The 19639-nt window shown below is 43.1% G+C and overlaps 1 protein-coding gene and 1 non-coding gene across 2 annotated transcripts; both read left to right on the top strand.

The window, feature by feature from the left end:
* The first annotated feature begins 913 nt into the window (after nt 1–913).
* Nucleotides 914–1034, top strand: LOC123155101 (U5 spliceosomal RNA). The gene has a single exon (XR_006477220.1). It is a non-coding gene; the product is annotated as a U5 spliceosomal RNA (small nuclear RNA).
* Nucleotides 1035–9314: 8280 nt separating this feature from the next.
* Nucleotides 9315–17930, top strand: LOC123149134 (probable potassium transporter 13). Its single transcript, XM_044568665.1, has 9 exons — nt 9315–9657; nt 10942–11173; nt 11874–12122; nt 12201–12251; nt 12319–12579; nt 12698–12750; nt 12855–12969; nt 16406–16660; nt 16744–17930. Exons 1-9 carry the CDS (start codon nt 9610–9612, stop codon nt 17760–17762), a joined length of 2283 nt encoding a protein of 760 aa, XP_044424600.1. The 5' UTR covers nt 9315–9609; the 3' UTR covers nt 17763–17930.
* The last annotated feature ends 1709 nt before the right edge of the window (nt 17931–19639 follow it).

Here is a 19639-nt window from a genome sequence, read left to right as displayed (position 1 = left end):
TTGCAGCAGATTGTAAGACCTTGTTGAACTACTTTATTTATTTATAATTGTGGCCGTATGCATCGCTCTGATGCAGAGACCCGGGAGTCCCCCCTTTTCGAGAAAAAAAATGTCTGCAGAAACACAAAGCGTACACGTTATTATATACTGTATGTGTTTGGTAGAAAGTAAATAGAAAGGAAAATCATTTTGGATCACATGGACAAGCCATGACGTGTCAGAAAGGTGTGGTAGTCAGTCAACATTAGTTTGATGTTTGCTTCTTGAACGAAAGAGGCGTGTCGCCGTTGTTGAAACCAAAATCTCTGAACTAATCAAGTAGTAGCAGCTTGCAGTTCCCTTTCAGTGTCAAAACCCAAGAAAATCACCCGCAAAAAAAACCCCAAGAAAATCAACAATAGCTAGTATTACAAATTAACCACACACTGATGATCATATCCGTATACATCTCATCACTACTTAAGAAAATATAGCCTAGCTCCAAAACGGCAATCGATGTCCACTCTTCCTCGAGCCATATTTTCATGAACTGCACCTTGATTAATAAGCATATAAAAACTTCTCAGACACTCTGAGACCAGATGTTATTTTGTCTTTTCTTGATGCCCTTTGTATGTACGAACTAGGACATGATCCATAGCTAGCTAGCTCTATCACTGTAGGTACAATCTCTCATAGATTTATATTTTTTTTAGATTTTCATATGTATTGATGTGATTTTAAAAGTGATTTTAGATTATTTATTTTAACTAAAATGTGACCTGAGAAATCGAGGAAGAAAATGGAGAGCCTGAGAGCATATCGTTGATGGGCCATGATTAATGGGCTGCTAGGCTGAATGCCAGGTCAAAAGGCTTTAGTTACCAGTGCATACACAGGCCCATGCGCACGAGGAGCTACGCCCGCCATTCCGAACTACGCCCGCCACACGAGGAGCCATGGGCATAGCGAACTATTCTTTCGCCTTTTCCTAAAGAATACCATGTGCACGCGACACATGTGTAGCATACTCTAATTTTTAAAGGTCCCCGACAAATCAAAATTTAACCTTTTGAAAATTTCATTGCGTTGAAAGCATTGAATAACTGTCACTGTTTTCAATGCAGGAAGCTTCTTGCTGTGAAATGTTCTGTACTCTACTAGTAATTTGTACGTGCTTTGCACGTCAGCTGATTACGTATAAGCATCATACTAAATTAGTGTAAAAAAATTAAAGCACACATATTATGGTAATTTTTTCATTGAGGCTTCAAATGGAGATATCCAATACGCATTTGTGGAATCATTTTTAGGCTTTGCAAGGCCGCATAACAACTATTCCCTAGAAAACATAGTACAATGATTTTCTTTATATGAAACATTAGATAGAATCTTTGCCCTTTTATATATAAAAAAATTAGGAAGTCATTCAATTTACTGGACTCATACTTTTTTTTGAGAAAAATGAACTGAAAAGAAGAAAATAAAAGGAGTCAAAACGTACTCTTTCATAGGTTATTTGCACATTTTTTTCTCATTCTAGTTATCCTAGGTCCTTACTACTTGTTTCAAATAAAAAAATGGAAAAGTTTACCATGCATACAACATTGCAATGCCAGGTTCGCATGCTAGTCTCTCGTGAAGGGCCACTGGATGCATGTAGCCGTTGCATGCCTGTAGCCAGGTAGGAATAAAATAATTTAGAGGAGCAAGTGTGTAGTCCAGGCAAGTGGAAAGATCCAGAGCATGGCCAGATGGTGGGTCACACAGCGAATCCTAGGAATAGCAGCCATAGGTTTGAAGCAGCCACTGTTCATGCGAATCCCACTGCTCCCAACCGTTAGATTGAGGGTATCAACAATCAGGATTGATGTTCTAGATCCATTCAAAACTCGTACACTATATAGTGGTATAGATAAAGAAAACCATGAACGCTTGTTGTTGCCTTTGTTGAAATAGGAAAATCTAGGCCAATCAATTACTAGCTTGCATTTCATGTGTCATTGGTTGTCAACCCAAGATCATTGGGCTTGTGTTACCATCGCTCATCTGTTAACTTCCATAAAAGCACGCCTGATACATAGCAAAATGTAGCCCTTCAATTTGTCTAATTTACATAACTTGCATAAAGATTACTGCCCAAGAGATTGTTGGTTACTCAAACGACTGTAGTCTGAATTTTATGTTGCTTCATGTGAGCTGCAGATCCTAAATAACAACCATTTGTATTACATTTTTTATGAAAGCCTGTTACGAGAGTATTACATTTTGATATAGCGCAATGCAAGTTTGCAGATCTTCAGTGACATTTCAGCTTCATCCCACATCGCCGTCATGTCCTTTGGCTTCCTATCGAGGAGTCCCCGTCGTTGTTATTGGGCAAGTCCAAGTTCTGGATGGACGACGACATGCTCCTCCACGGTTGGAAGAAGACGGCACATATATATGTGGCAGGCAAGGCAGCCACATCCTTACACATGTGCACATGTCCCTTTCCTCTTTCCAGATTTTATAAACGCGGATGTCGCGTTCCACGGCCGAACGTGAATTTTCTGTAACGTTGCAACATTTAACCTTGACTTGTCAAACTTATCCTCGAAGTTAATTAAAGAAAAAAAAGCGTAGGAAGCTAACATGAAGCTCAGTGCTAATTTCTTGTATGCACGTGTGCAACAATGGATTAATATTGTGAGGACGTTTCAGCATTGTTTATACAAGATCAACGCCGACAAGTTATCGTATGCGTGGTTAGGTAGACAAAAAAAGGAAGAAAATCACCTCGAATCACATAAATGGGCAGCCATGATGTGGCAACGGGGTGCCGTCGTACACACTGTCAACGATAGCTTGCTCTACACAGATAGATGCTACGTACTTAAATAAAGAGGGGCTTGCTGCCTTTGTTGAAACCAAGTAACATCTCTGGACCAATCAATCAGCTAGCTTGCGTTTCCCTTTCAGCGTATCCCGTTTATATATAGTCAACCCAGGAACATCAACAAAGCTACTAAGCTATTAGAAAGTGATGGTCGTATCCCTACGTATTGCATCAACGCATAGGAATAATTAGCCAAGCCCTAAAGAGGGCTAGTAGTGTAGTGTCCACTTCTCCTCGAGCAGTTTATAGTGAACTTCTTGACTATTATCCAATTAAGAAAATGAACTTGATCATCAAAACCTCCAAGATCCGATCTCATTATGTCTTCCTTGATGCCCTTGGTACGTATATACGATCAAGGTAGGATATGATCCCGGAAAAGAAAATTAGATATGTGTTTCGATCCATAGGTAGGTCGATCTGCTGTTGTAGGTACAACCTGCATATATCATCCAACCGTCGCTGTTGAGAATGATAGATCGATATATGTGTAGGCACAGGCAACGGCGAAGTGGGAACAGGTGTGGACGCTCATCTTGTCAAGCTAGCCCTAATTGGTTGGAGAGATGTGCGGTGTGTACTACAAACAGCAACCCTTCTGTGAGCACTTGCAGATCAAGGACGACATGGACGTCCGTACCATTACTTGTTTTTTTCCTTTTGTTTGTTTTTCAAGGCTGCTAGAAAGAATGACACGATGTGTCAGTGTAACCATGTCTAATTAATTTTCTTGCTTGAGTTGGACATGCCAACTTCCATGGAACTTATTGTGTAAGGCGATCTCAGCACAATAAGTATGTAAACAAAGTGTTTTAAAAGAAGTGATTCATGGGAGGTCCACCTGCAGTAAGATTAGAACGTGGAGCAAGCAATTGGACACGGAGAACTCCGCCCACGAGGCCGGTTTGTCTACGGGGAAATCTGTTTTTTGTTTTCATTTTTCTTCTGGTTTCACTCATTTTTCTTCCTGTTTCGCGTTTTGCTTGTGTGCTTTACCACATTCTGTACTAGCATGTGTACTGGCGTACTGCCTGTGCATGTGAATGTGTACTTCTGTATCCCTAACTACGCCTAAACTTATATTTGTGTACTCTACAAACCTCTGTCGAGTTATACTCTCTAGAGCACTCTTCTGAGTTATCACGTATATATTTAAGTATAATGCGAATAAGGACACAAACAACACCCTGTAGTAAAATAACGAGCATAAATTAATTTCTTAACATGATACATTTGATTTTCGTAGATTGAGGGTCAAAGTCCATTGTAAAAAGAAGATACTTTTGACATCTCAAATAATTCTTGTATGTATTTTGTAATGTAAAATGTTACAACTACATGCAAAGTAAAAAATTAACAAACATTTGGTGTCATGATTAGTTATGAGTAAGTAAACAAGTTCGGTATAAACATTATATTCCATGTGGGACACATATAAAAAAAGGGTACTACTATAATTGGGAAAATATCTAGTGCTACCAAGCTTTAGGTGCTACCATGATACAAGCTTTTGGGCCGTTGGATTCTCATATCTGACGGCTCTCAATAACTTTACAACATTTGAAAAAAAAAACTACGAGGAGTTCAAAAATTGCGCATAGGTCCAACAGATCCAACAGCTACCGGATGCCGTCTAATCTAAGAATCCGACGGCTCAGATGTTCGTATCACGGTAGCATTTAAACATCAGTAGCACCAATACTCTCCCTACTATAATTAAGAACCATACAAGTAGACCCCCAACGAGTTTCAAAATATTTGTGTATGTGTATGTGCGGTGAGAACATCTAGAAGTACTTCTATTTCCTTTGCATCTGCTCATTCTTAGTTCATCACCGCACTTGCGTCATTGTCGTGACTTCGACGAGACCATTTTTTTCCCCTAAGCTCCGGTCATGAAGAGAACCACATGCTTTCATTAAGAGATGTGATAATAGTGGAGTCTTCAACACCGAGTCATGTGAGAAGAGGACACTGACATACAATCAATAAAACCATCTTCCTTAGGATTGCACGAGTTTTTGAGCTAAGCATATGAACGAGAACTTAATGTATGATGAAATGCCTCAAACGCTTTATTGAGAAATAGGTCATGAATAATGCTCTCGCAAATGGTGGTGCTTCCATGTTCATTTCTACGTCCATCCTTGTCTATTTTAGGTGATTTAGATTTTAGTATTTCTCATACCAATATTTATGGAAATATGGCAGACACAAACTAAATCAAACTGGGCATTCATATGCAACTAGCTAATTGTCCTTGCGTTGCAATGGGGGCATACAAAGTCTAGTGGTTCAACATACCTCACACATCCATCATATTCTAGATTTTGGTAAGATTTGATTTGATTTGAATATGGGTACCGTAGGCAAGGAATGTTTTCATTTGGTTGAGATTTTGGTAAGATTTGATTTGAATCGGGCAAGGGTAAGGGAAAGAAAGGAAATTTTTGATTTAGTTGAGGTTTTGGCAAGATTTGATTTGATTTGATTGAGTTACTGCAAGACATGGCTTTATAAGAAGAGGCGACGGACGAACGTACAAACATCAAACCTATCATCACAACCGCAGACTTCCCATTAATAGTAAAGATAATATTGACTTATTACTTGGTTGAAATATATGAAATGAGAAGTATCCATTATAAATATGGATTTTCTCTGATGTTGGAATACTACTTAAATGAACGTGTAGATTCATATGCATTTGGTAATAAGGGGGAAATTAGTTCCTAAAGGGTCAACTATTATGCAGTTGTAGACATAGACAATTCATGGAAAACTCGCCAAATCGGTTGTTGTTTGCTAAGTAGGATCAATCTAGTCACAAAATATTGAATTTTATCCTCATCTGGCATACTCACGGTCGGTGTCAAAACCGGCGGATCTCGGGTAGGGGATCCCGAACTGTGCGTCTAGGCCGGATGGTAACCGGAGGCAAGGGACACGAAGTTTTACCCAGGTTCGGGCCCTCTCGATGGAGGTAAAACCCTACGTCCTGCTTGATTAATATTGATGATATGGGTAGTACAAGAGTAGATCTACCACGAGATCGAAGAGGCTAAACCCTAGAAGCTAGCCTATGGTATGATTGTTGATGTGTACGTTGTCCTACGGACTAAAACCCTCCGGTTTATATAGACACCGGAGAGGGTTAGGGTTACACAAAGTCGGTTACAATGGTAGGAGATCTTTATATCCGTATCGCCAAGCTTGCCTTCCACGCCAAGGAAAGTCCCTTCCGGACACGGGACGGAGTCTTCAATCTTGTATCTTCATAGTCCAGGAGTCCGGCTGAAGGTATAGTCCGGCTATCCGAACACCCCCTAATCCAGGACTCCCTCACTCACATATCCACATCTTTACAATTTTGCAATTGGATGTCATATTTAATAATGCACATTAGATATACTTGGCATGACAAGCGCTCAATCCATGGAGAACATGTAAAAGGTTAAATAAGGAGTTCTGCTTTGGCCCATTCATGTTAATTTATAGCATAGTTGAACTACAACTGCAAACTTTATCAATTACATAAGCGATGAATATGGCAAACTTAAAAAAAATCCACGTCAAGATCAAACATATTGATAGTTATACATATTTTTACTCATGGAGGTGTTAAGACAATGTTCTGGGGTTGACCACCCCTCCTTTTGTCCACTTTTGGGTCAACAAGAATCAACCATGTGACTTTTTTCAGTCGATCCTGACTTTTACCAATCTGTTGTCATGATCGTCGTTGTTAAGGGGGTGTAACGTTGTGTGCTATGTGAGAAAGAGAGGGAGCTAAGACTTTGGTGGAGTCTAGCCATTGCAACAACCCAATGCCAATCGAAAGAACATAGAAAATAGTAAAGTAAAATAACCCGTTGCTAGCCAAGAAATATATTTATTTACATGCTCATCATGGTAATCATTATGGATATGACCTATAGACTACTCTAGAAAACTTGTGGAAGCTCCTAACAAAGTAATCTATTTTTTTCAAATTTATCGGTCCAACTCGGAGAGGATAATAAAACATACCACTACACTAAGAAATCCAATCTTCTTTCCATTTAAGACTTGGAATAGAGAGTGATTCGTTGTGTTTGGAACAAAGCGATTTCGTAGGAACTTCGATAGTTCACGCAGAGTGCTTTCATATTGAGAAGTATTCTTCATCGCATGCTGCTTCACAATCTAATACCATTTAATTGACTTCAAGTAATGTGCGATTTTCATTGTGATGATTCCATGAGCTAATCTTCCGTAGCTAGTACTTCTTCATTTGGGGTTTACACGAAAGAGGAGGTATACTGATTTTCAATATTAAGCAACATATGCTCTCGTTCATCTACTCGTACATGAGTGCATATCAAGCTTCCTCCTAGCAAGGGGTGGGAATGCCTATATGAAATATTTATCATGTCATATTTTCATATAAAAAGACCTTTTTGCTGAAGTGGTGAACATGAGGACATGATTTCACTTACTAGGTAGGAAAGCTAGAACGAATATCTCATAGGCAAGGTGATGTCTCTTTATCTCGAAAGCCTTTTCACAGGCAGGAAAGTTCTTCTTTAATCCCACTCCTTTCATTTAGAATTGTGGGTGCAGTTCAGTAGAAAATATACAAGATGTGTGGACTTGAACTAGTGTTTGTGCATTGGTGGTACACGGCCTAGGTCCAGATACTGGTCTATAGTGTGGGATAATATAAAATTAATAAGACACAAGTTTAATTGTGAAAGATATCTCCTTCGTTTGCAAGGTATATCTCATAAAGATTTCTGTTGGATAGTGATGCAATATATCCATCTTATCATTTATTGATATTATCTCGTAAAAGTAAGCTTTTAAATGCACATAGTAGGTTAGTTTTTCGGCTTCCATGTACATGTATACTTCTAATGTGTGCTTGTGTGAAGTAATGGGTGTGCCTTTAGCGTTAATATGCATTAGTTGTTTTTTGAAGTTATGAACACGCCACCCATGAGTATGTAGGAACATTAGATAGACCAATGTGAACGGGTCTGGATGTCAAGATTTAATGCTTAGACAAGGAGGAACATTGGACAAGACCATTAAATGTGATTAACGGAGAGTATATTACATTAATGTAGTCTTCTACCTCCATGGTCGGATGAAGCATAGTCAATCACGCAATGTGTATCTGTAACATTAAGAATAACACTACTTCTATTTTATTATATGTCACATATATATCGCATGCCATCATCTGCAAGGTTGAAAGAAGTTACATATACAAAATGGGCATATCTGTATATCGGATATAGGTCGTTGCTTGCTACATCAAAGACAGGGTTGCAAAAGGAAAATTACAGGGAAGAAACTTTTTTCAACACAAAAGCAATGGAAGAAGAAACAAAACACTAGACTGTTATATCTCATTCAGAAATTTAGCGGGTACTAAGCATTGGCGAATCTAGGATTTTGAAACAGGGTGGTCCATCCTAATTTGTTCTTTGAACTACAACACATGCAGAGAATAGCCTTCTTTGCAACATATTTCCAAAAAAGAGAAGCATCGTCTATGGTCCTCTTCATTCTTCAACAATTCTACAATGAAAATTACATTTTGCCCATGGATACTTCAAATCAAGCAACCAATATAAGCACAACAAACCCTAATGAGTAATGAATCTAGTGCAATCAGAATTTAAGAAATTAGGGAATGGAAAACCATATGTGGACAAAAATTGAAACATGACTGTTACGGACTGAGCGACTGCTGGCTGGCAGCTGGGCGCAGAGCTTGGACGGTGGCCTACGCGGCTGCGATAGTGTGGTGCCGCTGTTGGGTGGGTGGCTCGTGGCTTTCTGGGCATCCTGGGCATACGGCGACGGCGAGTCGCCAGGGAGGCAGACTACTAGCAACAAGTAGAAATTAGGAGGGCGGATGGGAATCAGGGAGGCACGTGAGGCAGCCGGGCTAGATGGGTGTGGATACGCCACTGCTAGTACTAAGTTATTATGTGGACAATGCGTAATAAGCGACATGCTGAAGTTTAACCAGATTTATTTTTAAAAAAATCACATTGCACCAGGGTTTTTTTAAATCCAAAGTCATGATTTGAATTCTCTCCGGTCCGCCAATTTTCAAGAACTTTCACCACTGAACATGGGATGGAATTAGGTTATTAGTTTCTTTTCTTTCAAATACATGGCCGGTCGACAGGGAAACATACCCGAATTTAATCAACCTATTTCTCTGTCAAATATCTCCATAACGGTCGGTACGATTGATGTGCGAGAATCACCACACATTTGCCAATCATTTTTACTACTCTTGGAAATGGACCTCGTGCAGCCAAGTACAAATACACAAATCTGTTCATGCGTGCGTCATGCATACGCGTGACAGCGCGAGGGAGGAGAAAAAAAAAAGGAGGTCCTAAGCATTTGGCGCCTTCTCTCTCCAGCCCTCATCTTTTTGTGAAGCCATCCACGTTTTCCCTCCGCCTTAACTGCTTCTCTCCTTCCTCCCTCCGTCTCCCACTCTCCATCTCCTTCTTCCTCCGTCGCATCACCCCAGTGGTTGCACGCACGGACAGATCGACCAACAAACCTCCAGCCCACGCAGAAATTAACCAAGGGCCGGACCGATCCGCACCATCCCGCCATCCAACCGTGGGCGAGCGAGGCCGGCCAGTCGGTCGACCACCGGAGAAGCGCGGGATTCTTGCCCCGTCTCCCGGCCGCCGGGTTTAGGCCGCAGACGTACGCCGGAGCGGCGGGTGTTCGCCATGGATGTGGAGGGCGCCACCGTGCAGCCGAGGAAGAAGAATTCTTGGGTAACTATGTTCGACTCCTTCCTAGATTTACTGAGAGTTCTTGGGTTATTAATTCGTTTGTTTTCGTGTGCCTGGGGTTGCGTTGCTCAATCAATTGCATTTTCTCGGGGCCTCGTTCTTGGATACCCCCGCCGCTTACTCTCGTTCCTGGAATACTCCCACCGCTTGCTCTTGCTTGGATCTTCTTTCTTTTTTCTATCCTGTAGCTCTAGTGCAGTCCCTGATTAATTCTCTTCCCGGGTATATCCACACACGGAGAAAAAGGTGTGTGTATCTGCAGAAAGGATAGATGCTTTATCTAGTTCCCAGCATCAGCATGGCTCCTCCTCCAAGAAAGGAAAATGTTTGCAGCATGCATGGCTCCTCCTCCAAGAAAGGAAAATGTTTGCAGCATGCATGGCTCCTCCTTTCTCACTTGTGAAGTTACTTTAACTGTACATGGAAAATTTGTCTGCGTGTTATTACTAGCTAGGCCAGGGATCATCTAGATTTTGCACTGGGTTCCTTGAGGAATGCTCTGATTGGAGAGATTTTACGCCGGAATAGTTTTGATGGTTTGTTGGCTTTCACTTTCAGTGAGATGTCTATAAAATTCACTGAGTTTCAATCATTTCAGTGCACACTGAAATACTTACCTTTCGGTCAAAATATTTCAGCCATTTCAATAGTACACAAAAAATTAAATAAAATAATAGATATTTTTCTTAAAGAAAATCAACTTTTTGAGTGAAGATTTTGGTCCCTTGACCAAATGCAAACAAAAATCAATGAATTTTACTTAATTTCATCGATCACAGTTGTGGCTGAAATATTTCTAAAATTGGACTTCAAAACCGAGCTGATCTACTCCTGAATTCTGGTGTGGTTATTTTGAGAAGAAATTAATTGCCATGCCATAGATTCTACTTCTACATAGTAAAGTAAGCACTTCCTTCTTGTGTCTAAATCAGCTTGTCAAGTCCCCGGTCCATGTCTATTTCTTGGAAGCATACGTCGCTTGCCACAACTAAAGGTTTTGTTTCCCTGTCAGATCAGATCACCATTTATGGTCAAAATGGACACATCGTTTTGGTCTTAGCTCAGACTTCTCTATCTGAGTTGAAGCTACGTTCCTCCCTACCCATTTAAAGCTTCACTTTCTATCTAGGTTTCAGTTTCAACTATTTTGGCCCATGATTTCAACCGACTACACATATTCATTCGTAACTCAAGTTGCTTGGTAATAACTTTTGTGGTAATTGATTGATTGATTAAACATGTCCTTATCTATCCGTGCCTACGCAGGGTTGGCAAAAAGGGACGCTTCTGCTGGCGTACCAGAGCTTCGGCGTCGTTTACGGCGACCTTTGCATATCACCCGTCTACGTGTACAAGAACACCTTCTCCGGGAAGTTGCGTCTCCACGAGGAGGATGAAGAGATCCTCGGCGTGCTATCGTTGGTTTTCTGGAGCCTCACCCTCGTACCGCTCCTCAAGTACATCATCCTCGTCCTCGGCGCAGACGACAACGGAGAAGGTAGGCGTGTTCGTGTCGGGACTCGGGGTTCTCTCTTCCACTATCTAAAATTATCGGGAGTTATACGGCGCGAACGTTTGCACTGACATGTCATCGCGCGAGCTTTGCAACGTTGCATCGATTTGTTGCTATGCGCAATGTGCATCTAGATGCGTGTTCACCGTGATAATGACGTGACCGGCTAACTGCGTGTGCGCCGTGCGGTAGTGCAGTCCAAAATATACTAGTACACGTCTTCGGGTTGGAGGAGTTCTTTTTCATTACCTACCTAAAAACATGTAATTTTTTTTAAAAGGATGAAGTGGCGGAGCGTAAAACAAAACCAAAAACATGCCAATAGCTTGCTCAATGGGCCATCTTTTGTCATTGGGCCAATTCTACATCAAATCCTGAAAGAAAATCCAGAGAAAGGGATGGGCCATGGCCCGGTTTGGTCATCACAAGGCTCCGCCCCTGGGTAGCAAATAGGCATGCTTGTGACAAGGGAATGTTTTTTCTTTAATTACCTGAAAAAAGAAACATGCATGCTTTTGCTGTCGGGATACTCATTCAAAATGTAAATTTAATGCTACTATCTCCGGTCCATATTAATTATCGCTGATTTAGTACAAATACAATTAATATGGATGGATTGTGGGAGTAGGTATTTTTGTGCAAGTATTGATAAATATTTTTTGGCAAAATATAATGTGATGCGCAGGTGGCACGTTCGCACTGTACTCCCTGATGTGCAGGCGCTCCAGAATGGGGCTCCTCAACAGCTTGCACGCCGGCCACGGCTCCGTGTCGTCCTACAACCAGGACGAGCCCTGCAAGGAGACGCGGAGCAGCCTGGCCATCAGGGGGTTCTTCGAGAAGCACCACTCGCTGCGCGTCGTGCTGCTGCTGTTCGTCCTCATGGGCACCAGCATGGTCATCGGCGACGGCGTCCTCACCCCGACCATGTCAGGTGAACTGACGACGAAACCTCGTTGATCTCTTGCACCCAGCAAAATGTTCTTGCCTGAACTTGTATGATTTTCTGTAGTGCTGTCAGCAGTCTCCGGCCTCAGGATCAAGTTCCCGGAGCTACATGAAAGTAAGCACGCACCCAGCTCCCACACTGTCTTTCTGAACCGCAACTGATCGACGGCTCTACGTCGCAGACTACACGGTGCTGCTCGCGTGCGTCGTGCTGGTGGGGCTCTTCGCGCTGCAGCACTATGGTACGCGCCGCGTAGGGTTCCTCTTCGCGCCGATCCTGCTCTCCTGGCTCGCCTGCATCGGCGGGATCGGGATCTACAACATTTTCAGGTGGAACCCGACCGTCGTCCGCGCGCTGTCCCCGTACTACATCTACAACTTCTTCAGGAAGGCCGGCAGGGACGGGTGGAGCTCGCTTGGAGGGATTGTGCTCTGCATCACAGGTTGGTTTGATCACACATTTCATATATTCTCTTGTGCTCTTACTGTATTTTCCCCCTTTTTTGCGGGCTCTCTTACTGTATTAATTGGAGATGATCATTTACGGCTATGGATTTTCAGGTGCTGAAGCAATGTTTGCAGACCTTGGGCATTTTTCAAAGCTTTCACTGAGGGTAAGTAAGCCACACTTTTTCAGTAAGGGGTATTGCATGTTTCACCGGGTATTTGTTGAGAGCATATATTTACTGTAATTTGTTTCGCTTCTTTGTCATTACAGCTTGGGTTCACGATAGTGGTGTATCCTTGCTTAGTTCTGGCGTACATGGGGGAGGCCGCCTATCTGTCCAAACATAGGGAGGATCTCCAGAGCAGCTTTTACAAAGCTCTTCCAGGTGAGGGGCCAATTAATGCTTCCACAGGTTTGATGCAAGAATCCATTTCATTTGCTATCCGCATTTTTTACCCCAAAAGACATATATGTTGCCATTATCGTGGTGTACTCATTTCTTTGTGGATAATACTCCCTCCGTCCCATAATATAAGAGTGAGCGTCTAGTGTAAAAAACGCTCTTATATTATGAACAGAGGCAGTAGGAAGGTATGTCTCCTTTTTTTTTGCGATGAACGAAGGTATGCCTATTTGCTTCTGCATCGTATGATAATCTGCTTGTTTACTATGACAAATGAAATATTTTGTTGGGTTAGCTTCGACGAACATACCACCACCTGCTTGTGGTGGCTTGCTTCTTATTCTTCCAGCGTAACCCTGTCGCCGGGGAGAATGAGGTCATACGTTGGCACGAGATACTAGATCTAGTGCGGCGACGTGGAAATCATTGCTCGGGGACAACACCTTCATGAAGGGGGCAATTCTCATATGTGACAGTAATGGGTCCAGTCAACGAGGGCTAAACCTTTGGGTTTCACCCAAAGTTGGAGCTCCACGGCTACTCCTTCTACAAGGGATTAGCACACATACGTTGCCATTAGTAGATCTATCAACTGAAGGCAATATCAAGTGTTTTCACACCAATGTGGTACTCGTGCAACCACACAATACTCTCATCGCTTCATTCAAGCACAGAAGGCAAGACTAGTATACGCCAACTATGGTGACAACCATCTTCTACCTTACCGAATGTCTAGACTGGAAAAAAGACCGCTACGTGACGGTACATCATCATCAGCTTTGAAGTAGGGCACCGCTCCTTAATAACCCTATTATCTAGATAGAAACCCCTACTACCCGACATAGCAAGGACATCAGATTTGGAGTTGGGCACCGCCCTTTACCGACCCCTTTACCTAGAGAGAGACAATCCCTACCTACCCGACACAACAACAAAGTCAACTTTTGAACACGCCACCGCTCCTTACCGACCCCTATTTTTTGAGAAACCCCCTACTACCGAACACACCAACTGTGCTAGCTTTCGACAAGGCACCGTTCATTACCCTTAGCATCGGACTCACTGGCCCTAACACCACACTACCAAAAATGTGTCACTAGTAATAATTGATCGGCATACTACATATAGAATTTACCCCACATAGGGTCACGAGCTTTGCTACACCTATGTAAAGTTTCTTACGTAAGTTATGAATGAGCTGACTTGGCCTGATTTGGTTAGAAGAGAAAAAAGGCCCAGGCCCACACTGTGAAATTCAGGGTGGGAGGGCTGGGGGGGGGGGGGCTCATTAGTTTAGGAAGGAAAGAACATAGCTTTACATAGGTCTAGCATTTTTGGTAGGGTCACCCATGAAGTAGCTCACCAGGAGCCTACATACATTCACCTTTTCAAGAAGCTTAATAAAATCTCGATTAATTGATACATAGATGCGCCTTTGCAAAAAATATTTCTCTTTAAATCTCAACAAATTGTGAAAAGTGCAACTCCGTCTTAAAAAAGTTCAAGTTGCACTAGGATACATACAACATGTTTGGATGACGGTCCAATTTATCGAATAGGTGTTTAGTTATCTGGTCCTATTTTTGTCGGTTGTGGCATTTTATTTTATTTCTTTCAAGTTTGCTTACGAACATGTGATGAGCTATGTACTTTGATGCTAGTTCTTTCAATAAAATGACTTTGTACATCACTTGATGGAGAGGCCAGAAGTAATCCTCCTTTTTGAAAAAGAAAAAGAAAACAAAACTAAACTAAAGTTATACTTTTTCTAAATTGGTTGAGACTTAAAAAAAAAATCTTAATTGATTAAGACCTATGCGCCTTTGCAAAAGTAGTTTTGCTAAGTACCAATCAATTGAGACTTTCTCTAGTCCCAATTGATTTTCGAAAAGTGCAACTTCAGTTTGGTGAAGAGTGAAACCTCCACTTTTTGAGTTGCTAATTCTAAATCGATTGAGATTTCTTTGAAATACTAGTTGATTGAAAAAAGTACCCCCTCCGTCCGAAAAAACTTGTCCCAAACTTGTCTCTTAAATGGATTTATCTAGCACTAACTTGATGCTAGATACATCCATTTGAGGGACAAGCTTTTTCGGACAAAGGGAGTACAATTTAGTGAAAAGAATTTTTCATGAATATGCAAAAGTTTTGCATATCTTTGCATTGATAGAAGAGTGGAAAGTACAAGGTACGATAGCAAGTTGCAAGCACGTACACAAGAAATGATGTCAGCTAGTTGTCGGGGCACGGAGAGAGCCACTACCACCCAAGGCTACTAAGGGTTATGTCTCAAGAGTAATATGGTTAAACCTTTTGCGCCGGCTCGTGCCCACATGCGAGTTTCATCCTGGAGGGGCGTTCCCCATTGAAGACACAGTCGTTCTGTTGCTTCCAAAGTCACCAAGCGATGAAAACGGCTAGAGAGGCCATATTCAGTGTAAGCATGTCGTGGGGGACTGACACGGTACCATGTGAGCACATCATGTTAAACCTGCCGCGAAAAGGAGCAGCCCGCGAGGAGATATTGGATCGTTTCAGGCTCTCGCACAAGGGACATATCATATTGTGCAGGAGGGCATGGTGACTGAGGCGATCATCCTTACAGAAGGTCTTGATGCGAAGGGGGTCCACAATTTATTGAAAAGTGCAGTTTATACTATTATTTTCCACCTAGTTCATCGTGTGTAAGTTCAGTTTAGTGAAAAGTGCATCTCGGACCATTACTTTTTAGAATCATTTTATTTTAAAGGAAATAATTCCCTTCAACCGACCGATTCTGCGCGAGCATCCGCCATCTGTATTTCTGTTGGATGGGCATTCTAATCAACAGTTGGGAGCTAACCCCTCCATACCCACGTTATGCAACTGGTCCATCGTTTCGGAAAGAGGTTCTGCAACTAGCCCCTTATTGCAACCCGACTAGAGAGTAGGTCCCGCAGCTGCTGGGACCAGGGAGGGCAATTTTTTTCCGCAACACGACCCTATGTTGTGAAAAAAATCCCACAATACAAACTATGTTGCAAAAAAATGCTGCAATACAACCTACGTTGCAAAAAAAAATTGCAACATAAGTTCTGTTGCAAATGTTTCCGTAACAAGACCTTTGTTGCAAAGTAGAGAAAAACGTTTGGTTGATCAATTATATCAAATCCGACGGCTCGCGAGGCAGTCCCCTTATTTTAAACTAGCCTATTTAAAATCACTTGATATATACTTGAAAAATCTCAACAGACCCAAAAATGTAGACGTATATTTAGCATATATTTTCCCTGTGGGCATGCATGCAGCATGCTTTATACATTACTCCCTCCGTAAAGAAATATAAGAGCGTTTATAGATCACTATATATATTTCCTATCACGTTCTAAATTTGACTGAACTTTCCCCTCCCGTTCCTGTTAATTTTCTGGAAATTCAGACCGTGTGTTCTGGCCTGTTCTGTTCATCGCGACGCTGGCCACCGCCGTCGGGAGCCAAGCGATCATCTCCGCCACGTTCTCCATCATAAGCCAGTGCCGGGCCCTGGGCTGCTTCCCGCGCATCAAGGTGGTGCACACGTCCAGCCATGTCCATGGCCAGATCTACATCCCGGAGGTGAACTGGACGCTCATGTCCCTCTGCCTCGCCGTCACCATCGGCTTCCGTGACACCGAGATGATCGGCAACGCCTACGGTACGAACCTACGACGCGCCATTCTTGTTGCCTTCAAGTGTCGCTGATTTTGCTAATATTCATTTGATCTGTGCTCGTCTCAGGGCTGGCTGTGATCTTGGTGATGTTCGCGACGACGTGCCTAATGTTCCTGGTGATCACCACGGTGTGGAACCGGTCGGTGCTGTGGGCGGCGCTCTTCGCCGCCGGCTTCGGGTCCATGGAGCTGCTCTACCTCTCGGCGTGCCTGGCCAAGGTTCCGCACGGCGGCTGGCTGCCGCTGCTGCTCTCGCTAGCCACGCTGCTCGTCATGTCGGCGTGGCACTACGGCACGGCCAAGAAGCAGGAGTACGAGATGCAGAACAAGGTGTGCCTGGACCACTTCATCGGCCTCAGCTCCGGCATGGGCCTCGTGCGCGTCCCCGGGGTCGGGTTCGTCTACTCCGACTCCGTTGCCGGCGTGCCGCCCATGTTCGCGCACTTCGTCACCAACTTCCCGGCGTTCCACCGGGTGCTCGTCTTCGTGTCGCTGCAGACGCTGACCGTGCCCAAGGTGCCGCCGGAGGAGCGGTTCCTGGTGGGCCGGATCGGGCTGCCGGAGCACCGGATGTTCCGCTGCGTGGTCCGGTACGGGTACAAGGAGGGCCGGTGGGACCACTTCAACTTCGAGGACCAGCTGCTGGTGAAGGTCCTGGAGTTCCTCCAGCTGCAGCAGGCGGACGGCGACGGCGAGCGGTGCAGCACCGGGTCCGGCGAGATGTCGGTCATCCCGGCCGCGCCCAGCCAGGCCGTCGTGGACGCGCTGGCGTCGATGAGCTCCGGCGAGATCGAGTACTACGCCGGCGGCGGCGCCAAGAAGGTGCGGTTCGAGGAGCTGCCGGCGGCGTGGAGGAGGGAGGAGACGATGGTGGAGGTGAGGGCGCTGCTGGAGGAGCGGGAGGCCGGGGTGTCGTACATGATCGGGCACACCTGCGTGTTCGCGCACGAGTCGTCGTCCGCGGTGAAGAAGTTCGCCGTCAACGTCGTGTACGGGTTCCTCCGGCGCAACTCGCGGAGGCCCGCCGTCGTGCTCGGCATCCCCCACACCTCCCTCATCGAGGTCGGCATGGTTTACAGGGTGTGACTCACATCGTCTTGCTGGCCGGGGCCGCCGATCGCTCGCTCGCTCGCTGAAGAAGAAGAAGAAGCGTAGTTGTAGGCTACAGTAGCTCAAGATAACTGAAGAATAACAACACCTCGTTGCTGCTGAAATGAAAATCAACATAGCATGCATGCTGTTGTTTGCGGATTATGATCACATCGGTACTGTCTGGTTTAACTCTGCCGGCGGCGAAGTAACGAGAGAAGCATGCAGTCCGATTGCCCGCTTGCTCGCTCGCTCGAATAGTTGTAGGCTCAAATGTAAGTGAACATGACTGAAGCCTCGTTTGGTAGAGAGGGATTTGGTGAATGCTCTCTTCCACCCAATCCTCTCAAATCATAACAGTTGTAGGCTCAAATGTAAGTGAACATGACTGAGTCCCCAATCCTCCTTCAGCCACAATCCCTTTTGTATAACAGTTTCTGTTTGGCAGGCAAGGTTTGTCATTGAGACAAGATGCTGCAGAACATCTAAAAAAATCCAATCATTACAAGTAAAACAACATCATAGCAAGAAAAACTAAGTAAAATGGGGAAACTGTTTAGCATATGTTAAATACTCCCTCCCGTCCTTTTTAGTCTGCATATAAGTTTGGTTCGAAGTCAAAGTATCTCTACTTTGACTGACCTTCTAGAAAAAAGTATAAACATTCACAATGTCAAATCAATATTATTAGATTCATTGTGAAATATAGTTTCATAGTATATATATTTCGTATTGTAGATGTTGATATTTTTCAATATAAATTTGGTCAAACTTTGTAAAGTTTGACTTGACAAAAACCTAATACGCAGGGTAAAAATGACCGGAGGAAGTCAAACTATCTCTACTTTGACCAAATTTATAGAAAAAAGTATCAACATTCACAATGCCAAATCAATATTTTTAGATTCATTATGAAATGTAGTTTCATTGGACATATATTTGGTATTGTAGATGTTGGTATTTTTTAATATAAATTTGATCAAACTTTGCAAAGTTTAACTTAACACAAATCAAATACGCGGAGTAAAAAGGACCGGAGGGAGTATAAAAATTAAGCCTTGTTAGTAGTAACACTTCAGCAGCACACACTTCAACTAGGTTTGGTGCCTTAATGTAACCCAACTAGAGGAGACATTTGCATTAGCACTACAAATAAGCTACCCTGACCCCTGTCCCTGCACCTAACGAAAGAAAGGTGTGAAACCAAGTATAGGTGTGAAGTTCACAAGCTACTAGATGTTGATCTGTACATTATGGAACAAGACAAAATATTATATTAGGCAAAAAGAAGAATGCAGATTGAAGATACCACTGGTGGGCTGGAGATACCACTGTCCCTCTAACCATCCAACCACAGGTTGATTCACGTCATGGGATGTAATTAATCAGTACTATTTCCGCAAAAGAAAACAATACTATGAACTATTCTAAATTTGTTTTTTTGCAAAAAGTGTTGTGAATTGTTAATTTTAATCCCATTGAAGATTTTCGGGATGATTTTCAGGAAGATTAATGAGACGAGCAAAAACGTTGGGGGTATTAAATTTAGTTTTACCATAAAGTACAAAACTTATTTATTTTATGCAAGTCAATGTTGGATAAATTAGTATTTTTTTATTAATTTAGTCCATAAGTACATCATGACTGCATTCCTAAAAGTATTAATCTCATATTGTAAAGTAATCATGCGAGCACTTACTATGCATATCTATGATAAATTGAAGTCGGCAAACACAAGAACCACTAAAAGAGGGGTGAATATAGCCTCTCTTTGCCTCGCCCTTCACACCGCAAATCAGCAGCGATGTGCATGAGTCGGTGCACTGCAACCCTGCTGCGGCAAGTGAGGCAAGCAGCACGGGATCGGTCCCAGC

Source organism: Triticum aestivum, chromosome 7A (assembly GCF_018294505.1).
Source record: "Triticum aestivum cultivar Chinese Spring chromosome 7A, IWGSC CS RefSeq v2.1, whole genome shotgun sequence".
NCBI lineage: Eukaryota > Viridiplantae > Streptophyta > Magnoliopsida > Poales > Poaceae > Triticum > Triticum aestivum.
The sequence above is the reverse complement of the archived record's forward strand: the minus strand, read 5'-3'. Positions and strand labels throughout refer to the sequence as shown.